The 23,836-nt window shown below is 39.9% G+C and overlaps 1 protein-coding gene and 1 pseudogene across 5 annotated transcripts in view; one reads left to right on the top strand and one right to left on the bottom strand.

The window, feature by feature from the left end:
- CDK19 (cyclin dependent kinase 19) overlaps nucleotides 1–22,198 on the top strand; it is a 143,063-nt gene extending 120,865 nt beyond the window's left edge. For 4 of the 5 annotated variants that reach the window (XM_028509044.2, XM_028509043.2, XM_028509046.2 and 1 more), the window contains 8 exons: nucleotides 2,171–2,302; nucleotides 6,779–6,922; nucleotides 7,088–7,157; nucleotides 12,732–12,804; nucleotides 13,212–13,309; nucleotides 14,075–14,153; nucleotides 14,793–15,059; nucleotides 17,887–22,198. In XM_028509044.2, coding sequence (XP_028364845.1) covers nucleotides 2,171–2,302; nucleotides 6,779–6,922; nucleotides 7,088–7,157; nucleotides 12,732–12,804; nucleotides 13,212–13,309; nucleotides 14,075–14,153; nucleotides 14,793–15,059; nucleotides 17,887–18,018 — 995 coding nt within the window. In that variant the 3' untranslated portion in view covers nucleotides 18,019–22,198. The remainder of the gene's footprint in view (nucleotides 1–2,170; nucleotides 2,303–6,778; nucleotides 6,923–7,087; nucleotides 7,158–12,731; nucleotides 12,805–13,211; nucleotides 13,310–14,074; nucleotides 14,154–14,792; nucleotides 15,060–17,886) is intronic. The other variant, XM_036024568.1, reaches the window with a different exon arrangement.
- On the bottom strand, nucleotides 7,795–7,900 carry LOC114495894 (annotated as a pseudogene).
- Nucleotides 22,199–23,836: the final 1,638 nt, after the last annotated feature.

The raw sequence follows: 23,836 nt of genomic DNA, 5'->3' as shown, positions 1-23,836 counted from the left end.
TTCCCCCCTCAGCAACCTATGATAGACTTCCCAGGCCGTACGGAAAATGCTTACTGCCTTCTTTACTATTCCCAACAATGTAACCTTCAGAACCCAGCTCAGATTCTACTTTCCATTTAGTCCATTTGTAGAAGTGTTTATCAAACATGGTTCCAGAAACACAATGAAGGAGACAAAGGCTCCTCCTTCAGATTTAGAGTTTAGTCGAAACCAGTAGCAACTTTCCTGTATTCTTATAACATTTACCCTTTTTCAGTTTTTGTCTACTCTGTGTACTCTGTCATATCCCCTTCGCGTAAGCTCCTTGGTGGTAGACAATGTCTTTTGCTGTTTTTCTCTCATTTGTTCTGCCCGATTAGCACCCACAGCAGAATTTTACTACTGCTACCAACTGAACTGAAGATTTCATTCCTATCCAATTTTAGGAAAACAATTGTTAGTAATGTTTAAGCTAGTTACCTTTTGTCTAAATTACTAATTATTTGAAAAATGGTTTAAAACTCCTTTAAACTTCACACAATAGGCAGGGGTTGTTTTCAAGAATGTATATTGTGTTTTCTGGCCTTTCATTTCACAGTGAATAGGTGTGGCTTAGATAAGACTGAGGAAGCACGCAATACGGGAGAAAAACTGACTTCAGCCTTGACTTCAAAACAAAATGTTTTTCAGTGGGTGGAACAGCATTCCATCATATTACTTTGCCATCAGCAGCAGTCAACATCTGTTAAATTTATAAAGCAGTGCTTTGAAGTAGGTGTAATATTGGTAGAATGGTTTTGGATATTTTTATTTGCTATATGGAAATTTAGTTAAGAAAGAGCAGGCATTAGCACAGCCTTGGATGGCTTTATTTTTTAAGACCTGGCTTTTCTCCAAAACATTTTCAGAAAGTTTCAAATTACTCAAAATCTCAAGAAATAATATCACTGTAAATTAAAATTTTAATGTATGTTATAGCATATTAGTTTTAGATTAAATGATTTTCTGTAGTCGCAATTTTGTACTATTTGTACATTTTATAGTACATTGGGGCCCTATATAATAAAAATATACTGCCTATATTGTTTATTTCAAATTAGGTTTATAATTCTTGTGATTTTGCCTTTGTGACATGCAATTACGTTATGTATAATTTACTGGATGTCAAATCAGTGCTTAAGAGTGTAGCTGCTAGGTTATAACGTGGTTTTTGTTTGAGTGCTGGCATCTTTACTGACTATCCCTGTGACCACGGGCAAATCATTGTACTGCCTTGGGCCTTGGATTCTTATATCAGAAGTTGGGACCAAAATACTTACTAAACTTGTGTCCTTATGAGGATTGAATGAAGTGATTTTGATGTATCTGAAAATGATTTGTAAACTTTCAAGCATTTTGTAGATTTAAGGTTATTTGTTGTTTATAAAATATTAAGAAAATTAGATAGTCTCTGGGATCTTATTTAGTAATATTCTTTTTACTACTTTTGTACTCCTCTAATAGTTAAGTCAGTTAGCTTCGACACAGACCTTTGTTAAATGGGGAATTACAAGAAATCATCATGTATATTCTCTACATGTTCTTGGAAGCATGTATGCGATGTGGTGGGTACTGTACCGAACTGGCTTTCTGGGAGGGGGGAGCCCCAATTTGTAGCATTTGCTCTTTCCCATGATGTAAGTACTCTCACCACAGCCAGTTTCAGGCCACCACTGAGACGTCCCTGAACTCAGCTGGGACGAGATGTGTACAGATAAGCTCTCATGACTCCGTAAGATCTAATTCTAGCACACACTGAACTAAGATATAGCCTGTTTTTAGACGTATAGTCATACAGAAGTTATAATTATTCATGGAAACTGAAGCCTATCTTCAGTTTTTAAAAAATCTAAGAATATTATTGTAGTAGTCTCTGAAAGACAGGAACCAGAGGTCAGACCTGGAGTCTCATTCTGATGCTGCACTTAGTAGGACTGTGACCTTGGTCAAGTAAGAATATCTTTAAGTTTCTTCATCAATAAAATAGGCACAATAACAGTATCTACCTCAGAAGGAGAGGTTAGTGCCTGGTACAGGCCACTGGTTGAAAAGAAGGAAAAGGATAACTTTATAAGGTTAGTAACTATTGTCATCAAACTTGTATGGTTCTAATAGCATGCTAAGCTGAGTTTTATATTATTTTATTTTTCAGCTGACATGGGTTTTGCCAGATTATTCAATTCTCCTCTAAAGCCTCTAGCAGATTTGGATCCAGTAGTTGTGACTTTTTGGTATCGGGCTCCTGAACTTCTGCTTGGTGCAAGACATTATACAAAAGCCATTGGTAAGTTAGTCTAAAATGACTTACTATCTTGGCATTAGATTGTCATAAATAGCAAATGGTATAATAATAAAGCTGCTTTGTAAAAAAACAATTTATATTTCTTTGTAAAAGTCCTGTTATCTTCTATATTCCTAAATTTTATAATCTAGTGGATTTGGATTTTTAACTGTATAGGAGAAAATAGTTTTTTTAAAAGAACTATTCTCCTATTCTTTTAAAAGAACTTTCTTTCATAGACTAGAGATACTGATCCTTTTGAGTTGCTATGGGAATGATCACATGTAAGTTTTATTTTGCACTTACCTACTGTCAATCAGAAGAACTGGAGGGAAGTTTAGAATTTTTTTCTTCACAAAAAGAAAAACAGGAGTAAGTGTGGTGTTGGAGGAGTCCCATCTATCTGGGGAATAGTTAGTCAGCCTTTCCTAAATAAGAAACAATGTGACTAATCTTTCTTGCCATTACAGTTAACAGAATGGCAGTTTCTCCATTAAGGTAGAAAATAGACAGATATGGGTAGATTAGCTGCACTCAGCATCTTGCCAGCTCTCTGAGTAAAAGAAAAAAAAGAACTGAGTAAGAAAATCTGTTATAAACACACTCTCTGTAGGATTTAAAGTTTGCCTCAGAACAGAAGCATCAGAGATTTTGCTACCTGGTCACTGTATTGTCCTCAGAGGATCCAGCTGTGAACTAAGGGGGTCAAGAAGAAAGCCTCACCCTGGCTGGGTGGCTCAGTTGGTTAGAACATCATCCTGTACACCAAAAAGGTTTTGGCTTCGATCCTTGGTCAGGGCACATATCTAGGTTGTGGGTTCAGTCCCTGGTAGGACATGTAGGGGAGGCAGCCGATTGGTGTTTCTCTCTCACACTGATATTTCTTTCTCTGTCACTAAAATCAATAAACATATCCTTGGGTGAGGATTTTTTAAAAAGAACAAGAGAAAGTCCTCCTCAAATCTAGAGATTCCTTTAAAAGAGGCTAAAAGAGAGGATAGGGAAGGAGTAAGTAGTAGTATTAATATGAAGGGCAAGGTGTTTAAGGTACCTTCATCTGCTAAGTATACTTGTTCAGATTTTCCTTTTATAGACAAGCACAATCCTTTCTGTTAAGCTTGTGAACAACCTGGTGACACCCAAAGAACTATAGAAGTTGTTATATTTGGAAGATTAGCCTGCTAATTAACCTATTCATCGGTAAGAAGGGAAACAAATTTCAGTTGTAGTAACATCCTCATTTCATTTGGGGGAATCTGAAAACTCAGTTGCTAACAGTGCATTTATACTTTGTCCAGGGATTGATACATTAGCATAGTGTTGGAATATTGTAATACCTCATAAATATTTCTGAAGGATGTTATTAAATGAGTGAAATAAAAGCCCACGAGTAGCCTCAGCACTGTGAGATAAATCAGCGTGTGTTTGACAGTAGAAAAATGTGGACCCCTCCCTCCCCCAGCAGTGGAGGCCATTGTAAAGCTCCATGTCGCACCAGGGGTGCGAAAGGCCACCCTGTTAGCAAGGGGCCGTGGCAGCTGTCTGTGAAAGGCAAAGGAAGGAAAACTGCAAAAACACAAGTGGGAGGAATCCAGTGGTCCTAAGAATGAAGAGTTAAATCAGAGCCTGACTCTACCTCAATTCCAGTGATTGACTTTGACTGTAGGGCTGTATTTTTGAGACTTTTAGAATTATGTTGCTTTTCTTTAATGGAGTCTCTGTTGAGAACAGTAAAATCTCTTAGGCAATCTCAGAAGGCACCAGAGGATGGGAAGGGACTGAAAGCGACTGAAAGTGAGCCAGAGGAGGGTGAGTGTTGGTTGGAAGCAACAGGCGGTGCTTCAGAACAGAACTGATGGTGAGGCAACCCAGAGCACTGGGGCAGGCGGAAAGGATGTGATAATGGCAGAAACTCAGATGTGGTGGACTCTTAGCGAGCACTGATACAGTCTATATCAAAAAGGGAGATTGCCTGTAAGAAAAGGCAAATTCAGCCAAAACCCTCTGTTAAACTAAATGACCCCCCACCACCCCGCCCACCAAAGCCTGTGCTTCCCTAAGAGATTCTTTTTTTCTTTTGTCCTCATCTGAGGGCATGCTTATTGGTTTTGGAGAGGCGGGGTGGGGAGAAACATCTATTGGTTGCCTCTCATACACGGACCGAACCCAAGCCCGTGCTCTGACTAAGAATCGAACCCACAACCTTTTGGTGCATGGGACAATGCTCCAACCAACTGAGCTACGCCAGCAAGGGCTTTCAAGAAATTCTCATACAAAACACATGGTAAGGACCAGTTTTCACATGTACCATCAGGTGGTGTGGTCCACATACTTTGACAGCCCACTCTTTGAGAAACACAGTTTTATGAATATTTTATATATAATTGCTCTGTTGTTGAAATAAAATAGATGTGTTTTTTGAGAAATAAGGATATTTTTTGTGTGAATTAGAAACCAACTATATTTCTTGTTTTTTCATGGTAAGTAGAATTGAAATTGAATTTTAACTAGCTTGTTACTTACTTGCTTAGTAAATGAGATTTACTACTTATTACCCAAAAATAAAAACATAATCACTAATTTCTAATTTTAGTTAAGTTCTAATTATCCATTCTAGATAGAAGGTAGGAAAAAAGTTAAGACACAGAAAAAAATAGTCCCCAAATTAGTTATCTTTAAGCTTGAAGTATATTCATAGCAGACTAATGCATGCACACATAGTCACTCATTTTTACTCTTCTTCATATGTGGTTTATGTCAGAAATGAGTATTTCCACTGAGAGCATAGGAATAAATTTGATGATTTTATATCACTGGCGGTTTATGGAATGTCATTTATTGGGGGGCAGGAATGGCTGTGTGTGTGAGAGAGAGAGACAGAGTCAGACATACAGGAGAACGAGGTAGAGGAAAGAGACCTGAGAAATGGGTGTAGGTGGTACAGGAACCAGATGATCATTTACAATTAGAGACACACGAGGCAGGAAACCTTGGAATTTAACACAACCTGCTACACTGTGGTTCCTGGTCTCAGCAGTGAAATCTAGATCCTGGTTCCTGTCCTTTGAGCTGAGGACAAACCAGGAATTGGCACGAAGCAACAGACAGCAGTCATCCCAGTGGACTGCACAGCAGAGGCCGCCAGCAGTGAGAGAGATGGGCTCACCAGAGGCAGCCGTATCGGGCAGGGGTGACAACCAACATGATACAGATGGCAGAAAATAATTACAGAGTAGACACTGAACAGCATTACTGCTGTACTCTTTAGTGATGGAGTGTTCATGATGATGACCTTCCTGTGTCATTAAGAAAGATGACATGACATTTTTTTGTTTTATAGCCTCTTAAGTTGACAGGTAGTGGAATAAAAATGGTTATTGAAGGGGTATGTTCCCATTGTCCAAACGGCTTAACTTATGTGGAAAGAAACCATTTCTAAATGGAGTCAGATATGTGAGATATTACTAGATGCTTTTTTTTTTTAATTTGGCAACTTATTTTACCAAGTAGCATACACACTAATTCCAGCTGATGGATATAATTAGACTTTTTTCTTACTTAGCTTGTCTACAGAATGTGATTTCCACATTTAGTAAACTACTAAACAGTGTACTTTTCTATACTCTACCACAGTCTGTGCCATTATTTTGAAAAATACATGTTAAATTGCATTTATTTAAATGTATAAGTGTGAATATACATCTCACAAAAATTAATTCACTTCTATATTTGGCAAAGCATTGTAAATATAATATCGTCTCAGAATCTAAATTACAGTTTTCCAATGTATAAAATTCAAATAGAATAATCTATGACTGGTGGTTTAAAATAGTTAATAAAACTTTCAAAAGTGCCTAACTTTATCCTGAGGTGTCGGGGGTGTTGGGGAAGCATCTAAGTGAATGCGCTCGATGTATTTGCTGGTGTATTGATCAGCTTCTGGACCTTACAGTTTATTGAAAAACCTGAAGTTGGTAGTCTTTCAGACAGAAGTTGAGTTTTCCCAAACAACTGTGTGTGGTGTTACTGTTGGTCTAGACTCATAGCTCAAACTTTTGCTCTGTCATTATGCATTTGATTGATGTGTTGCTACACCTGATGATGATACTGTTTTAGTCTATCAGATCTTGAGTACTCTGTCCTGTATTAGGTTATCAGTTGAATGCCTTAGAAATTGCATTATTAATAGTGATTAGAAAGACATTTGCCTAAATATAAATTTATTGCTTGCTAAATTGAGTTTTCCAAGCTTATTTTCATCAGGAAAAACACAAGAAATGTTTTTTGTTCGTCTTTCAATGTGTCATGATGATCAGCTATTCATGTCTCATATATATGTTTTCTTAATACAGTAATTGTATTTTGTATATTGCTCACTAAAAAGTATTTCTGTATGTAGGTTGTGGTGATGCCCAGGAATTATAACCAAAGAAATATAATAAATTGTGTGCAAAAATACTTGTTTTCCTTTCTTCATAGACATATGGGCAATAGGTTGCATATTTGCTGAACTGCTGACTTCAGAACCTATTTTTCACTGTCGTCAAGAAGATATAAAAACAAGCAATCCCTTTCATCATGATCAGCTGGATCGGATATTCAGTGTCATGGGCTTTCCTGCAGGTAATTTATTTTCCTTCTCAGAGTATTGGACTCATATTTCAAAATTACTTGTTTTCAAAAGCATGTTTTAAGTATGTTATATATTTTTAAGCTAAAATAACTAGGAGATTTTTGATAAAAATAACACATTATTTCCTGTAACAATATTCAATTTTTTTTTGTAAGATAAAGACTGGGAAGATATTAGAAAGATGCCAGAATACCCAACACTTCAAAAAGACTTTAGAAGAACAACGTAAGTAATTCCATATTAAATATAAGTGGTAACTTGAGTGGGAATATTTAAATTAATCCTTTAAAAAACAGATATAGATTATTATTTAAATCAGAAACTTAGACCTTTTTTTAAAGTTAATTATGCCTATGATTTAAAGAACATATTCCAGATGTTGTTCACCTATATACCAGGCTTAGGGTGTAGTATTTAAAAACATCTAAGAATTTAAGGGGCATTAGGTAGCTTAAATGTCTCTTCTGTTTTAGCATGGTAAAGGGCTCAGTTCAAGGCCACAACTGTGATTTTCATCTTTGTCAGAGTAATGACTGGGGACGGATATGCTGGGCTAGCAACCAAGAAGGATGGCAGGAGGAAGAATGCATGGCCTGGGACCTGAGTAGCTGTGGGCACGTGTATGTTGAGTAGAGAGAAGAGGAAAGGTGATGGCACGAGAGGAGTCTGTCATAAATGTGTATGCTCAGAGGAAAAGGTGGAAGAGGTTCCCTTTTGGGTAACTCAGAGAAATTTCAGGACAGGATGGGTTGTAGGAACAAAAGCAGACATCATAAAAAGAAGTAGAGAATGGCACTCATCATTTTTGGCCCCTCTGTTACACAGTCCTTGGTAGGATCCTTTGCCTCTACCCATCTCTTTTAAAAAAACAAACACAAACACTATTGTTAGATTCCCATTTTCAGACTCAAGGCCCTCTTCCGTCCTTGTCAAGGGGAGTGTTAACCTCTTCTCCTTCCATACCCCTCCATCTCTCTCTCTTTTTATAAAAGATTCTATTTATTTTTAGAGAGAGGGGAAGGGAGGGAGAGAGGGAGAGAAACATGGACATTGGAGAGAAACACCAGTCGGTTGCCTCTTGCCCACCCCAACCAGGGGACCTGGCCCACAACCCAGGCATGCTCGCTGACTGGGAATAGAACCAGCATCCTTTTGCAAGACAACGCCCAACTCACTGAGCCACACCAGTCAGGGCCTCTTCAAGATAGCATTGATATTGTCCAGGTTTTCTCTTCTCACTCTACACATTTTCCCAGGAAGTCTCCATGACTCTGATGGTGACAGTTTACTGTCAGTTATGCTGATAACTCACAATATATATGTCCTTCTCAGATCTCTTTTCCAAGTTTCAGACCCACTTATCTAATTGCCTAATGGAAGCTCAGTTTCAGTGTCCACAAATACTTCAAATTAAATGTTCAAACTGAACTCATTATCTATCCTCCTAAACTTCTCCTCCACTGTATTTCCTCTTATCATATCTGATGATACCACTCAATGTACATGATTCACATAATTACTGAAGCCAAAAATATGAGAGATATCCATTATCTCAATCTCTTCCATTTTGCTCCCCAGTGTCCAAACAGTTATTAAATCTAGGCAGTTCTTTGTTCTAAATATCCTTGAATCTTTCTGTTTCTCTCTGTTCACCCTGACACTTAAAACACAGACTGCCATTCTCTTACCTGGAATCTTAAATGGCCTCCTGAGTACGCTGTCTGTACTGCACTCATTGACAAAAACAGATCTGATCATGTCAGTCTTCCGGTTGCTCTTAAGTCACCATGGCTGTCATCTCCTTAATAGAGCTAACAAAGCCTTGGCTCTACGTCAACAAATTCATCTCATAAATCACTCTTCACCTTGTATTCTATAGTCTAGACATCCTCAGTTTCTTTAAGAACCTCAGGCACTCTGAGCTCTCCTAGTCCTCTGGATTTTTACACGTTGTTCCCTCCATATAATGTACTTTCCTCCCACCCATTTCATCAGACTAACTGCCTTATCCCTTCTACTTATCTTTAGGTTTTGGCATCACTTGCCTAATGAGTCCTCCTCTGATCTTCCAGGTCTGAGTTAGATGCTCCCCCTAGATACCTCTATAGCGTGCCATGCCGCTTCTCTCAGCACTGACCACTTAGCACCACAGTTAGCTCGTGAGCACTTACTTGCCTTTCCATCTGGACTGTATGGACCATATCTGTTTTACACACCATTATATGTGTATCCCCAGGGCCTGGTACATAATACATGCTCATTAGTTACTTCTCAAATGGATATTCAGTGAAAGTGATTCAAGTAGTTAAAGGTATTCTAATAATATGAAAGATACAGAAAATTAGTGAAGATATATAACATTTAACTCAATATTTAAAGATTAAAGGAAAAATTTTTTTACAAATAATATAGTGTTTACAACAACCAGAAATAAAAGAAATTTTAAAAGATAAGTGAAATTCATTTAGAAAAGGAACAGGAAAGGTTTAGAGATAAGAGTCCATACTTCCTAAGCAACAGTTCTACTCACACAAAAACAGACCACTGATAACAGAAAACAAAACAGGATTTATTGACAATTAGCTAAATCTCATATGATATACAACTCATTACTAAGTAAACTCATTATTATATTAAGTAAAATATAACAAAGAAAAACTCCATAAAATACTATTTCAAATAGCATAGAAAGTAAAAGAATAATTTGTTTTTGTTATCTCAGATGAAAAGAAAACAACCACAAAACTTATTCTCAAAGTGAATTGGGAAGGATAACAATAGAAGCTCCTGTAATCTTTCCAAAAGGGTCAGTACTTACTAGCTCATTAGAAGGCAAGGGCAAAATAAAATTAAATGGAAATCATTAAGTTGACTTTAAAGACTATATGTTCAAATAAGCATAGTCTCATAAATGCTTCTTAATATATGTAGTCTGAATTACTCTGAAACCATTCAGCTTCTAAATTGTAGCAAAACTGGAAGAGGATAATTCTGAAAATGACAATTAAGCTTAACTTTAATACTAGGAAAGAAAAGAAACCACAATGGGAATTGAACAATGGGATTTCTCAAGTTTAAGGCATTTTATATTATAATAGAAACAGCCTGGAGTTAGCCCAAGAAATCAGCTGATTCCACATAAAAACCAGAAACACGTAGACAAGCTCCACTTCTACAAACACATGAGAGTTTCTTCCCATTACCAAACACATAGCTACTTTGGCAAGAAAATGTTCCTGGTATTGGAGGGAAAAAATTTTAATATATACGGCAAAGATTTTTTAAGTTAAAATACCTCATGTTGGCAAGGGTATAATAAAATGGGCACTCTTACTTTTATGTCTTACTGATGAGAATGATGACTTCTCAAACTTTAATGTATCTGCAAATCACCTGGAGACCTTGTTAAAATGCAGATTCTGATTCAGAATCCAAGATAGGGCCCGAGAATCTGCATTTCTGGTGCAGGCTCTCAGGTGCCCATGCTGCAGATCTCTAGGCCAGGTTTGTGTAGCAGGGCTCTGGAGCACCCCCCCCCCCCAAAAAAGGCTTTGAAATGTACATACCCTTTGACCTAATAATTCCAAGAATTAGTTCTGTGTAAGCAATCAGAGCAGCCACACGCAGCTAACTCAGTACTTACTATGTGCCAGACATGGACCTATGCCCTTTACCTACGTTTTCGCATATGATCCTCATAAACCTTTATAAGGTAGGTATAATTACAGTCCTCATTTTTCAGAGGAGAGATCTAAGCCTTTATAGTGGTTAACTAACTGCCCAAGATCACGCAACTGGTAAATGACTGAGTCTGCTGGCATCTCTGATTCTCGCCTGCTGTGCAGTATTGTCTCCCTACAGTGTGTAACAGATTTACCTACAGGGACCTGCATTTCATAACTATTGTGAAACGAACATTGGTAGCAGTAGGAAATATGCAACCACTACAAATATTAAGTTTAAAGAACATTTTGACAAGGGAAAATGTTTATGAAACAATATTAAGTGAAAAAAATTAGGACCCTGGCCAGGTGGGTCAGTTGGTTGGAATGCTGTCCCAATACACCAAAAGGTTGCAGGTCTGATTCCCAGTCAGGGCACATACCTAGGTTGCAGGTTCAGTCCCTGGTCAGGGCTTGTACAGAAGACAACTGATCGGTGTTTTTCTCATATCGATGTTTCTCTCTCTCTCTCTCTCTCTCTCTCTCTCTCTTGCTTTCTTGCTCTCTTGTGCTCTCTTACTCCCCCACTCTATCTCCCTCTCCCACCCTCCCTTCTCTTCCTCCCTTCCTCTCTCTAAAATCAATAAACATATCCTCAGATGAGGATTTAAAAAAAATTAGGACAGTTACCCTGGCTGGTGTGGCTCAGTGAATTGAGTGCTAGCCTGCTAACCAAAGGGTCACTGGTTTGATTCCCAGTCAGGGCACATGGCTGGGTTATGGGCCAGATCCCCAGTTGGAGCACATGAGAGGCGACCACACATTGGTGTTTCTCTCCCTCTCTTTCTCCCTCCCTTCCCCTCTCTCTAGAAATAAACAAAATCTTTTTTAAAAATATTTTTTAAAATTAGGACCATTAGTGTTGCAGGTTCGATTTCCAGTCAGGGTACATGCCTGGGTTGCAGGCCATGACTCCCAGCAACCGCGCATTGATGTTTGTCTCTCTTTCTCTATTTGCCTCCCTTCCCTCTCTAGAAATAAATAAATAAATAAATAAAAATCTTAGAAAAATAATAATAATAAACTGAAATACATCTTTTAAAAAAATTAAGACAATTTATACAACATGATCCTAATTTTATAAAAACAAAACAAAAACCCTTCAGTGCTTGTCTTGTGTGTGTGTGTGTGTGTGTGTGTGTGTATCTCCATGGGAAATTATCAAAATCTTGACTGTTGTTCTTTATCACTCAATGGTTTGATTACAAGTGATTTAATATTCTTCTTTATACTTTTCTATATTCTGTAAATTTTCTACCATGTATATTTCTTAACCATTTTAATGTGTAATATTTCATATATAGGGAAGAATATATATGATGAAAATATGATAGGTAGTCTATTTAGAATAGTAAAATGACTCTCCCTCTATTCAACCAAAGAAACAGAACATTACTAAGATTACAGAAGTGTACTGTATGTTTCCTTCCTTCCTATCCACATCTCTCCCAAAGGGTAGCCACTATTCTGAATTTGTATTTACCATTCCTGATTTTTCATTGTAGTTTTAATACAAATAAATTATTGTTCAGTTTTAATATATCTTTCAACTTTTTATGTAAATACTATCATACTTTCTGCAATTTGTTTTTCCCCCATTCATTTTTACTATTGTTAACATTATATTACATGAATACATGACAATTTCATTACCCATTCTTTAGTAGACATTTGGGTTGCTTACAGTTTTTTCTATTACCAAATGCTGCCAAGAACATTTCTTGTCCATGTATCTTGTTATGCATGTGCAAAAATCTCTCTCATACTAGAGTATGTACCAAAGAAAGCAGTTGCTGGGTCATAAGATACTCACATTTTCAATTTTAATGGTTAATGCATAATTATTTTCCAAAGTGATTGTAACAATGTAAACTCTTCATGCAGTGTGTAACAACTCCTATTTCTTCATGCAAATACCAATATTTGGTTATGCATTCCTTTTTAATCAGAAAAAAAAAAAGCAGTGGTGTAAACACATACCTTATGGTAAATCAGTCTTAGAGCTTTCTGTTAAATAAATGGTGTGAGTGTCTGGTGTGAGTGTCCCCATTGATGTATGATTGTTATGTCCTTGCAGGTACGCCAACAGTAGCCTCATAAAGTACATGGAAAAACACAAGGTCAAGCCTGACAGCAAAGTGTTCCTCTTGGTAGGTACATCTCCCTCGGGCCAGGGAGTCAGAGCTTTAGCACAGCCCTGCCCTTGTTCCAGTTCCCATGCAGTCGTCCCAGCTACTCCTTCTCTTTAGAAAGAAGAGAAATCAGTGGATGCTGGGGCAAATTAAATATTTTTCTTTTGAGATGTTACTCTTGACTTCTTGCCTTATTTTTTCCCAATGATTTATCAGCAAGAAAAAAAAATTAAATTCTACATTAAAAGGACTTTAATGCTAATGACTTTTGCCAATTTCACATAAATGGTGTAGTGTGTTAATCATGCAGGGAGCTGTACAAAATGGCAGTTGATATTAATCCTGTTGGACATTAATGCAGAAGTCAAAACATTGACTTCTAAACAACCTTTTCACGTGCTTCACTTTCTTATGTGTTACTCTAGCTTCAGAAACTCCTTACCATGGATCCGACTAAGAGAATTACCTCTGAGCAGGCTCTGCAGGATCCCTATTTTCAGGAGGACCCCCTGCCAACATTAGAGTATGTATCCTACCTTTTCTGCATTCTTTGCTCCAGGTCGAGGATGTCAGGTAGTGGCTGAAAGCAAGAGCACACTTGTTACTGCAGAATTTTGTCTTCACTAGTTAATACTACCTTGGAGAAAAAGTACTCATGAGAAAGGGCCTGTATTTTGAAAGAGGCAAAGCTATAGAGAGGTGTGAATGAAAACAAGAATTTTAAGAATGACCGTTAATCAGTTCTACAGATAAAAATAAAGCTGAGAACAGATGGCACTTGTATAGACGGTCAGTCAGAACAGTTTAAGCCAAACCAGTAGGGGACTGAGAATTTAAAATTCAGCATATCCACTGCACAGACATGACCGTCTATTCCCCGCCCTGCCGCCCCATTTGTACCCGCATGTATAATTGTGCTTAGATTTATTAGAAGTGCAGCTTTTCTTGAGAAAAAAAGTTATTTTCTTTATTGAAGCAAATACAAATTCAGTTATTTTTAGTGCTAATGAAGTTTGTGTGGAGAAATTGTATGTCATATATGTGAACTGTCTTAGCAGCTAAGATTTGTTATGGAACATGGCAACTAGTGTAAAACTTCAGACAACAAACTGTTCTTTGATGCCTAAATTAAGTTGTTTTTTTTTTGTGGACATCCAGCAAGCACCAATCACAGATGAAGAGTAGGAAATACGTTAAGAAAAAAAAAGTCGAATTTTAAATTAACAAGGTCAGTGATATTGTTGATTTTAGGTCATGACAGGTATTCTTTCTTTTTAATGATTTGCAGTGTGTTTGCTGGCTGCCAGATTCCATACCCGAAGCGAGAATTCCTAAACGAAGATGAGCCTGAAGAGAAGGGTGACAAGGTATGAGCGGCACGGCCTTACTCCCGGAGGGTGAGGGAGGCAAAGAGAGAACGTAGGGAAGTACAATGTGATGGTCCACCTTTTATTTCATTAAGTATGTATTCAGTTAGGGGTACTTTGAAATTTGAAGTGTAATCAGCTTACAGATAGATGAACTTCCTGGTTTGTTTTATTGCCTGTTTTATTCCCTGATTTTTTACTCTTGCACTCCTCGTTTGTTCCGCATTATTGCCATCACTTTACGCAGGCTGCTTTTCAAAGCATCGTTCAGTTCTTGATTGTGCTTAGAGATGCGAGGCTCTCCCCGTACTCCTCTACCCCAAAAGCACTATCAAAAGACTATCAGAGCGGTCTCAGTGAGTGCAGAACTTTCCTGTGTGCCCTCTGGTCTCCCGTGGAAGGTCTGTGTCTGATTTGGAAGATAACTGTGCAATGGAAGTGGACTTGATAGCATGAGTCCCACTCAGGGCTCAGTCCTTTGACCTTTGAGGGCTCTGCATTCCCGGCTGCTCCTTCTTCAGTCATTCCAGTCACTTCGGTGTCCCACATAGGTTGCCATGCAGGCTGGGTCAGCGGTCACATGTGCCTATCATATGAAAGAAATTTCCTGTGAATTTAGTTCTTATTTTTCCTTCCAAGAATCAGCAACAGCAACAGAACCAGCATCAGCAGCCCACAGCCCCCCCACAGCAGGCAGCAGCTGCTGCACAGGCACCCCCGCAGCAGCAGAACAGCACCCAGACCAACGGTACTGCTGGGGGTGCCGGGGCCGGGGCCGGGGGAGCCGGGGCAGGGCTGCAGCACAGCCAGGACTCCGGCCTTAACCAGGTGCCTCCAAACAAGAAACCGCGGCTCGGCCCTTCAGGCGCCAACTCGGGCGGGCCTGTCATGCCGTCAGACTATCAGGTACTCATTCCCCTGAGCTTCATACCTTTGCAGTTCCACGTTTACACATTTTACGAACTCGATCCTTTCAGAATTGAGTAGTACTTACCTCTAAAGTTTGACTGTACAAACTGTACAGTCCTGTTTCTAGGGCATTACATGAATGAAGATTTTTGTCATATTTCACGTAATTGTGCAAGATGTTTCTCTCTGGACTTGTTTATCCTGACACCCTGAGGGGGGCACCTCCCTCTCAAAGAAAATTTCTCATTTTGCACTTGCAGCTGCCTATCAGCTTTGGGTCAGAAAAAGATACCTAGATAAGCAGTTGAAAAGGGAGAGGAGCCTGGCTGGGTGGCTCGGTTGGTTGGAGTGTCGTCCCACGCACCAGAAGGTTGCGGGCTCCATCCCTGGTCAGGGCACATGCCTAGGTTGGCGGTTCCGTCCCCAGTCGAGGTGCATATGGGCAGCAGTAGATCGATGTTTCTCTCTCGAATCATTGTTTCTCCCCCGCCCCCCCCACCCTTCCTCTCTCTAAAATCAGTAAACATGTCCTCGGGTAAGGATTAAAAAAAAATAAAAGGAAAGGGGGAGGAGTAACAGCTTATTTAGGACAAAATAGCTGTGCACCAGCACGATTTGCTGTCACTGGGAGGAAATAGTAAATAGCCACATAAACAGAGAAGGGAAGGGACTGAGATGTCTCAGAAATAACCTTAAATCTCACTGGGAATAATTTTGAGACTAGAAATACTAGTTGACAGTATTTTTGGTTGAGGGTATTTTGATGAAAAGAAAACTACAATTGTAATACAAATTCAGGAAATTAAAGAAAAAAGTCTAAGGGTTGGTATTTGGGGAGAGAGGTAAAAATACTTGCAAAAACCACAGGGAATTGTGCAAGAACAATAACAAAAGACATTTTCAAAGGTAGCAACAAGCTAAGAAAAGATCTAAGAAGATGAGAAGACAAACTTAAATGGAAGGTTAAAAGAGAAAAGGTTTAGAACCGTTGTGGTCGCTCAAGGAACTGGTGGGGGAGGAGCAATTGAAGTTGGAGCAAGTAGAAAACCCAGCCACAGGCAAGGGAGCCATCAGCTAACTCACTGACAGGGAACTGGAGGCAAGAAAAGCACGGGCAAGAAAGACACAATAAATAGCAGCCTAAACAGGCTTTACATTTTGAACATCTCGACAGACTAACATGCTTTCTCTGGAAACTTCTCTTGGAAGACTCCCTGCAAGCAGACGGGTCCATAATAGCACTGCCATTTGGTTACCATTAAACTAATCAGGGTTTCAGTTTGACCTACTAAAAGCAGTAGAAGTCGTGAACCTATCTGAATTTTATTATAAATTCAGATTTTTCCTGAACATTGATGCATTGCTATTGCATGAGCAATAAAGCTTTACTATATACTGGCTTATCTTTGTATCTCTGATTGTATTGTATTAACCTGATTTTAGTCAAGTATGGACAGATTACTTAACTGTTTTTATTCCTTTCAAATCTGACAGCTCTTCAAAATGTTTTTCTTTGTCCATCCTGTGGTATTTACTTAAAAATAAGACAGCACATGTATGAATAGGGCAGACATCTCAGCTATCTAGTCAGGAAGACTAGCATGAGGTGGAGGCAGGGAGTCCTTTCACGCCGATTTGCTCCTTATCTAGTTTGGAAAATCCAGAGCGCTGTGTCTCATCTGCTGAAGTAAAAGTGGTCATCGCCAGCCTAACAATTATAGGGCTTTTCAGTGGGAAGAACATGTTTTTCATGATAAACTTCAAAATAAAACGTAGTTAGAAGCCTTTTGAAAGGCTTCTTACACCAACACAACTCGTCAGAATTACGTAACTCAGGATGGAGCAGAGCCGGTCATTTTTAGCCCCGCCCCTCTTACTGCCTGGCTGTCCTGGACCAGCTGTGGCGAGGCCAGTTGGGCAGCCTTTGCACATGAGATGGGGACCTTGTTTGTCCTTTCTTAAAACCAAAGGCCGCCTGAAAGTCATTTACGTTGTAACTACAAGTGACAGCTTTATTGCACATATTCTTTTTGCTCCTTACGGGAAGAGCCAGCCTTCTTTCTGAGCGTAGTAGCCGGAGACACTGGTGCCCACCACTGTGCTTGTGTCCAACCGGGCGCCGTGTTTTTATTCACATGTTTTCTCATATTTGCCCTGGGTGCTCTGAAGATGAATGTTTCGTTTAAAGTAATCAACCACATTGACCTGAAATACATTGGTGTCCGCCTCCTCTAGAAAATGCTCTTGAGGACATTTTCATGTATGGACATGGTTTTATTCTAAGACAAGACCGGCGGTTGGTAACGCCCACTCGCTGCCGCCGCGCCCTGCCCATCCTCGCCTGGCCTTGTCGTGGCGCTGCCTGCCGCCGCCTCCACTCTGGCCTCTACCTCTGGAAACTCTTTTTTCTAAAACGGATTTCTTAATCACAGCTTTGTTATTCGTAATGAGAAAATTAGCAGACGTCTGTATGGGTTATGGATACCAGTGACTAAAGAGTGCCAAACTGATTATTCTTGTTTGTAAATCCCTCTCATGCAAACAGTGACTAACCAGAATTAGTAGGGAGAGTGGTGGACAGCCTACATTTCCCCGCTGCCTTGTGAGCATGCGCCAGTGCAGCTTATTTCCCAAAGAATTCCAGCCAGACATGTGGTCGCAGTGGAGGCAGGCTATGATTTTCAAATGAGCAAAATGTATTAACAAACCAAGTTAGCTGGATCCGAACCAGGAGCCTGTGATGAGCATGGCTCATTTCTCCCTCCCGTTGTTACGAGCTTCTCTTCTTTCCTCAGTAACTTCTTTTCCTGTTTCCTTTTCCTAGCACTCCAGTTCTCGCCTGAATTACCAAAGCAGTGTTCAGGGATCCTCTCAGTCCCAGGGCACACTAGGCTACTCCTCCTCGTCTCAGCAGAGCGCCCAGTACCACCCATCCCACCAGGCCCATCGGTACTGACCCCGCCACCCAGAGCACAGACGCCAGCAATATGATGTCTGCATTGAAAAGAACCAAAAATGCAACAGCTGTGATGCCGTGTAAAACTCATCCACTTGGAAGGAAAACTCCATACTGAGCATCTTGCAGGACTGACAGATGTCTCTTCTTTATTGACTTAAGGAAGATTTTTGTGAAGTTCCCCCAACACCTCTTCCCTGCATGAGTTCCATTGTGACTTCGCCGATAAAGCATCTGATCTAATCCCAGCACTTAACTTCCGTACCCTTCAGCATTTTTTGGAAGGATTTCCTGGTGCACCTTTCTCATGCTGTAGCAATCACTATGATTTATCTTTTCAAAGCTCTTTTAATAGGATTTTAATGTTTTAGAATCAGGACTCCAATTGTGTATAGTTTTATACTTCATAAACTAACCTAGCAACACAGGTAAAAATGCACCTTTTAAAGCACTACGTTGTTTTCACAGAATATAACTGTTTTGCTCATGGAAGTCTTAAACAGAAATTGTTGCTGTCCCAAAGTACTTTACAATTACATTTTTACTTATCTAGTTTCAGGGATGGTTTAATGAAAAGACAAGTGGTGGGACAGAGGGAACCTACAACCAAAAACAGCCTAGGTCTTTGCAGTGTGCTGTATGCTATGAAGAACTGAAGTTGTGGTAATTTTTGTATAATCAGTTACATGGAACTTAGTTCCCAGAATCCTCTTATTCTGAATAGTAGTCAGTAATTAAGAATTATAAATTTAACCTTCATGTAGCTAAGTCTACGTTAAAAAGGGTTTCAAGAGCTTTGATGAAATACAGTCCTCTGGTGACCCACACCAGAAAGCTGAAGAGAATATTAACTGCACTAGGATTTCTTTAAGGAGTAATGTTGATCAAAGGACGTATTACTTCCCTTTGAAGGAAAAAGCTTTTAGTGTGTATTGTACATAAAGTTGGCTTCTCTAAAGAACTGTTGGTTTCTTCACATGTGGGCCATCTTGAGTAACTTTCTTACATAATCAAGGGTACTCAATAGAAGCCTGCAAATTAATCTGCTTTTAAAACAAAGAGCAGTGTTCTCCATTAATATCTGCATTAGCTACAGAGTGACTATTTTTAAAGCATGTTAAAAATTTTAGGTTTTATTCATGTTTAAAGTATGTATTATGTATGCATAATTTGCTGTTGTTATTGAAACTTAGTTCTATCAAGACTTTTCATTGCACTGAATGCTTTCTTATGCCCCTAGGGGAAAACTAATAATTGTGCCTAAAAAACTATGGGCGGATAGTATACAACTGTACTAGAGAAAGTGCATATTTGCATTTCCCTGATCTATGAATTGGAGGCTGAGTGCTTTCTCAGCCAGTGTGAAGAACCCCTCACTCCCCAGAGTCACAAAGAAGTGTAGACTTAGAGCTCCCGCTGTGATGTAAGGGACAAGACATTTGTGTTCTTCTGAATGCTACTAGCAGCACCAGCCTTGTTTTAAACGTTTTCTTAGCTAGAAGAAATAGCTGATTGTTGTATATGCAAGTTATGAGCATTGTTTTTTACTATTCTTTATGAACTTATCTACCTGGTTATGATACTCTGGGTCCATACGCAAGCTGAGTAAGATTTTAGACAGAAGCCAGTATACATTTTGCACTATTGATGTGATACTGTAGCCAGCAAGGACCTTACAGATTCCAGCATAATGATGCTTACTAATAATAAAGACTATCTAGTGACACTCACCAACACTGAAGCAGTTGACATGCTTCACTGGGAGGAATTGCCACGCTCCATGGTAATTTACCCTTCCATTTTTTTAAAATTGGAAAAATTAACAGCCCTCTGCATAATGTAGCTACACATACGTAGTTCTGCCCTGCACCCCGCACCCTGAACCCTCACTGTCCAGAGCAATTGACCGTCAGATGCTTGCTGCACCCTCGCTGTCCACCCAGCGCTGTGCTGGGCAGAAGCTACAGGGGCGAGGCATGCGTCCTGGCGCTTAAGGAGCGTATGATCAATTCCGTGAAAGGAAGCTCTCCTGGGATAATTGGCTTATAAGTGAAACCATTTTTTCATATGAAGGCCCCACTTGGATAGAGTTACTATTCCAAATTCTGCTCTACAGTAAACTGCTATGGAGAGGTTTCTGTGCCTAGCTACCTTCGAGAGAGCCAGCAATTCAGTATCACAACAGGCATTAATGTACATTTGAAGTATCCACAGCAGCCTTTCAACAGTCGGGTGGCCCTTGGTAGGCAGAACACACTCTACTAAGTGGTTGCAGGAAATTAAATGAACAGAAGCTCTGTCCTGTCCTTAGGGGAGATTACGCTGAATAAAAGACGTACCCAACTATGTGCATGAGCCAAGATGCCGTGCCCCTTCATGCTCTGTAAGCAACTTTGATAGACTCTTCTTGTGGTATGCGCTTCCACAATCACAGGACTGCCCTGCATTCCTGGTGAACAGTGAATCTCACTGGCGGAACTGATGGAGACACTGTAGGGAAGTTCACCAGTCATTCCCAGTAAGGTGTTCCCTAGAACATAGCCAGGTATCCCCGTTACACACAGCCGGGGTTTCTGGTCACTGCACTGGCCCTGTCCTCCTACGTTCCTGCCTCTGAGTGGTGCACGCCCATGGGTGCCCATTACCCTTTGAAATAATTGTGGTTTTTAATTTCCTTTTCCCTGTGAAGGGAGACAGAGCCCCTAAGACATTTATGGGCCCTAAAACTGGGGGACCTCAAAGGAGAACTGGGAAGCATTTTGAGATTAAAATTTACTTTTGTAGCCCTCAAATGACCACATTCCTCTTTGAAAATGTGTGGCTGTCGTGTTCCCTGAGAACGCAGTGGGTGGCAGCACCCAGACCAGGGGAGGTTCCCGCAGGAAGGAGTCGACATGAAGGCTTTCTGCTCTCCACATTACCAGTCTGTTTTGAGGTAGCCTTCTGGTGCGGTGTGTGTTCGGAAAAAGGGGTTTGGGAGTTTCAGGACAGCTGAGCCTCGAGGGTAAGGTGGCCTTGGGCTGATACTGTGAGGCAGAAACAACCCTTGTGGTGAAGCAGATCATGCAGCAACATACAGAAATCAAGGACACGTATATTTTTATATCTCTGTGGTTTTAAAACTGTAGTACTTAGATTTTTGGCCTTCTGCACTACTCTATTGCTCTTATAAACATAATGTACATTTACGAATGGAAAGGGACGACATTTACATATGTGTTCACTGCCTCATGCCTGGTGAAGCAACTGTTAGGTGTATGCCTCTAAAATCATGCTGTTTTCCTGCTCAAGAAAGAAAAAGTGATTGGACAATAAGACTTGCAACGAAATCTGCTTTGAGTACATTTATGTAGCAGAAACTGTAACGTGAAGGAAGAAATCTACGAAAACTGCAAACCAAACTCTTGTCTGTGGTGACACCTTTGTAGGGAGTGGAGGAAGGCAGTGAAATGGCAGAGTACAGGAGGCTTGAAGGATTTAAGTGTAAGTACCATTTTATATAAAACATAGTAATTTAGGTCCCCATAATCTTAAAGAATAGTCACAAATATCATAAAGCAAAGTTCATTGTTTTTAGGATTTTTAAAAAATGTGTTGTACCTAAGGCCATACTTACTCTTCTATACTATCACTGCAAAGGAGTGATATGTATGTATTATATGAAAAAAAAAAAACCCTAATGCACTGTTATCTCCTAAATATTTAGTAAATTAATGCTATTTAATTTTTTTAAAGATTTGTCTGTGTAGACACTAAAAGTATTACACAAAATCTGGACTGAGGATGTCCTTTTTTAACAGCAATTGAAAGTACTTTTTATATATGTTATGTAGTACATCCTTTCTTAAACTGCCTAGTTTGTATTTCCCACAGTCCCTTATTTGTGCAGTGTGCCCGTCCTCGTCTCTTTTTTCAGTCATTTCCTGCACGCATCCCTCTTTATATGATTATAGAGACGACTGTATGCTTTCCACACTCCGCTGCGCGGTGCGCGCTCAGAGCCCGCTGCGCCCCCGCGAGGCCTGCTCCGTGGGGTGCGGGACCGGCTGCCGCTTTGGAGCTGAGCGTTTCCCGCTTTTGAGTTGCCCTGGCATCCTTCTTGAAATGACTGTTAAAACTAAAATAAATTACATTGCATTTATTTTATATTCTTGGTTGTAATAAAATTTAATTGACTTTGTTTCTGTGTGGATTTTTTAAGTATGAAAGACTCTTGCCACAAGTTTCAGTATTGAATTTGATCTGTGCGCCTAGAAGCCTTTCTGTTTACACTGGTCCTGCAGAGATGCAAAGTCTCCCTGCGAGCTGCCATATGTTATTTTATTCGGGACATTTATGATGTCACAAAACCACAGAGGCAAGGCTCGCAAATGCCTCAGAAGCAAAATTACAGTTTTTAAAACATCTCTAGGGGAAACATCCTATTTCTGAAGATGACAATTAGAATGGTGGTGTAGAAAAAACAAATAGGCAGCATTTTGTGGGTAGAGTGGCGCTGGGAGTCTCTTCTCTTGCAAGAACGCTCTGCCGTACCTGGCTTCCCCTTAGCATTCGTTTGATGAATCTCCCAAGGTTATTCCAAGGGTCAAAGGCATCATGGAATGAGCTGAAGAAGGTTTAAGTGACGCACACAAGATTTCCATTTCTGTTTAAAAGAGATACTGCACACACCCAGCTGCCTCACTGCCTGGCAGATTGCGTTTTCAGTGCCGCGCTGTCTGTAGGACACAGCTTCTCTCGGAGAACTGTTTTTTTTACCACAGCTGCCTTCGTAACCAGCCACCTGGGTAAAAGAAAGTGGAGGATTGGACAAACCCCTTACCTCTTCCTCCAGGGAGAAGAGCCTGGAAGGAAGTACGAGTCTGTCTCCCTAGCTGAGTGTAAGTTCTTTGTGGACAGCGCCTGGGATTTATTGCTCCTGCACTGCCAGCAGCTGGCATGATACCCAACACAGAGCAGATAATTAATATGGCGAGTCATTAGCTTTACTTTTGTACACTGGCGTAGAATTCCTGGATCGCTTAAAATGCCGTATTTGTATTTGGACAGGGATGAATGAATGTAATTTCCATGAATAATGAAAATGCTAGAAATAGGCATCACTTCTTAAAATAGGTTCATTTCTTATATTTTTGGCTGCAAAGTCATAATAAAATATCACTCCCAAGAAACAATCTAAATTGCATTTAAACAAATTAAGCCAAGTTAGCCATACTTGCCAATCTTTAGAAGCTATCTTTCTTCTGGATGCCTGGAGGTAGGCATTTTAAAGCCTTGCAAAGCATCATTTTATCTAGCGGGCTATAGAAAGCCAGCTTGAACAAGCAACACACAAACCTTAAGGGAAAATTTGTTCATTTGATCTAAATGAGAATATAATATAGAGAAAAGGAATGAAAATATTGACTTGAAGCATTAAAATGTATTTAGCACATTCCTTCTGCTTTTTAAATTTTTTTTTTCAGAAATTGCTGCTAATTTTTTTTACACAAAGATATGCCCCCCCCCCCCCCCCCCGCTGTAATTCATATGTTGAAGCCCTTATCCCCAGTGTGGCTGCATTTGGAGATGGGCCTCTAGGACATAATGAAGGTTAAATGAAGTTGCAAGTCAGTCTAGGGCCTTGGTCCAGCAAGATGAGTGTCCTTGTTAGAAGAGACACGAGAGAGCTCTCCCCTCCCTGCTTCCTCCTTCTTGCCCCATTTCTCTCCCCCTCCTCCCCTTTCCTCTCCCTCCGTGTCTTTCTCTTATCTCCCCCTCACTCTCTCCACCATGTGCAGACACAAACAAGAAGGTGGCCAGGCATTTGCAAGCCAGG

Source organism: Phyllostomus discolor, chromosome 4 (assembly GCF_004126475.2).
Source record: "Phyllostomus discolor isolate MPI-MPIP mPhyDis1 chromosome 4, mPhyDis1.pri.v3, whole genome shotgun sequence".
Classification (NCBI taxonomy): domain Eukaryota; kingdom Metazoa; phylum Chordata; class Mammalia; order Chiroptera; family Phyllostomidae; genus Phyllostomus; species Phyllostomus discolor.
Note: the sequence above shows the minus strand (reverse complement) of the source record. Positions and strands in the feature narration are given on the sequence as shown.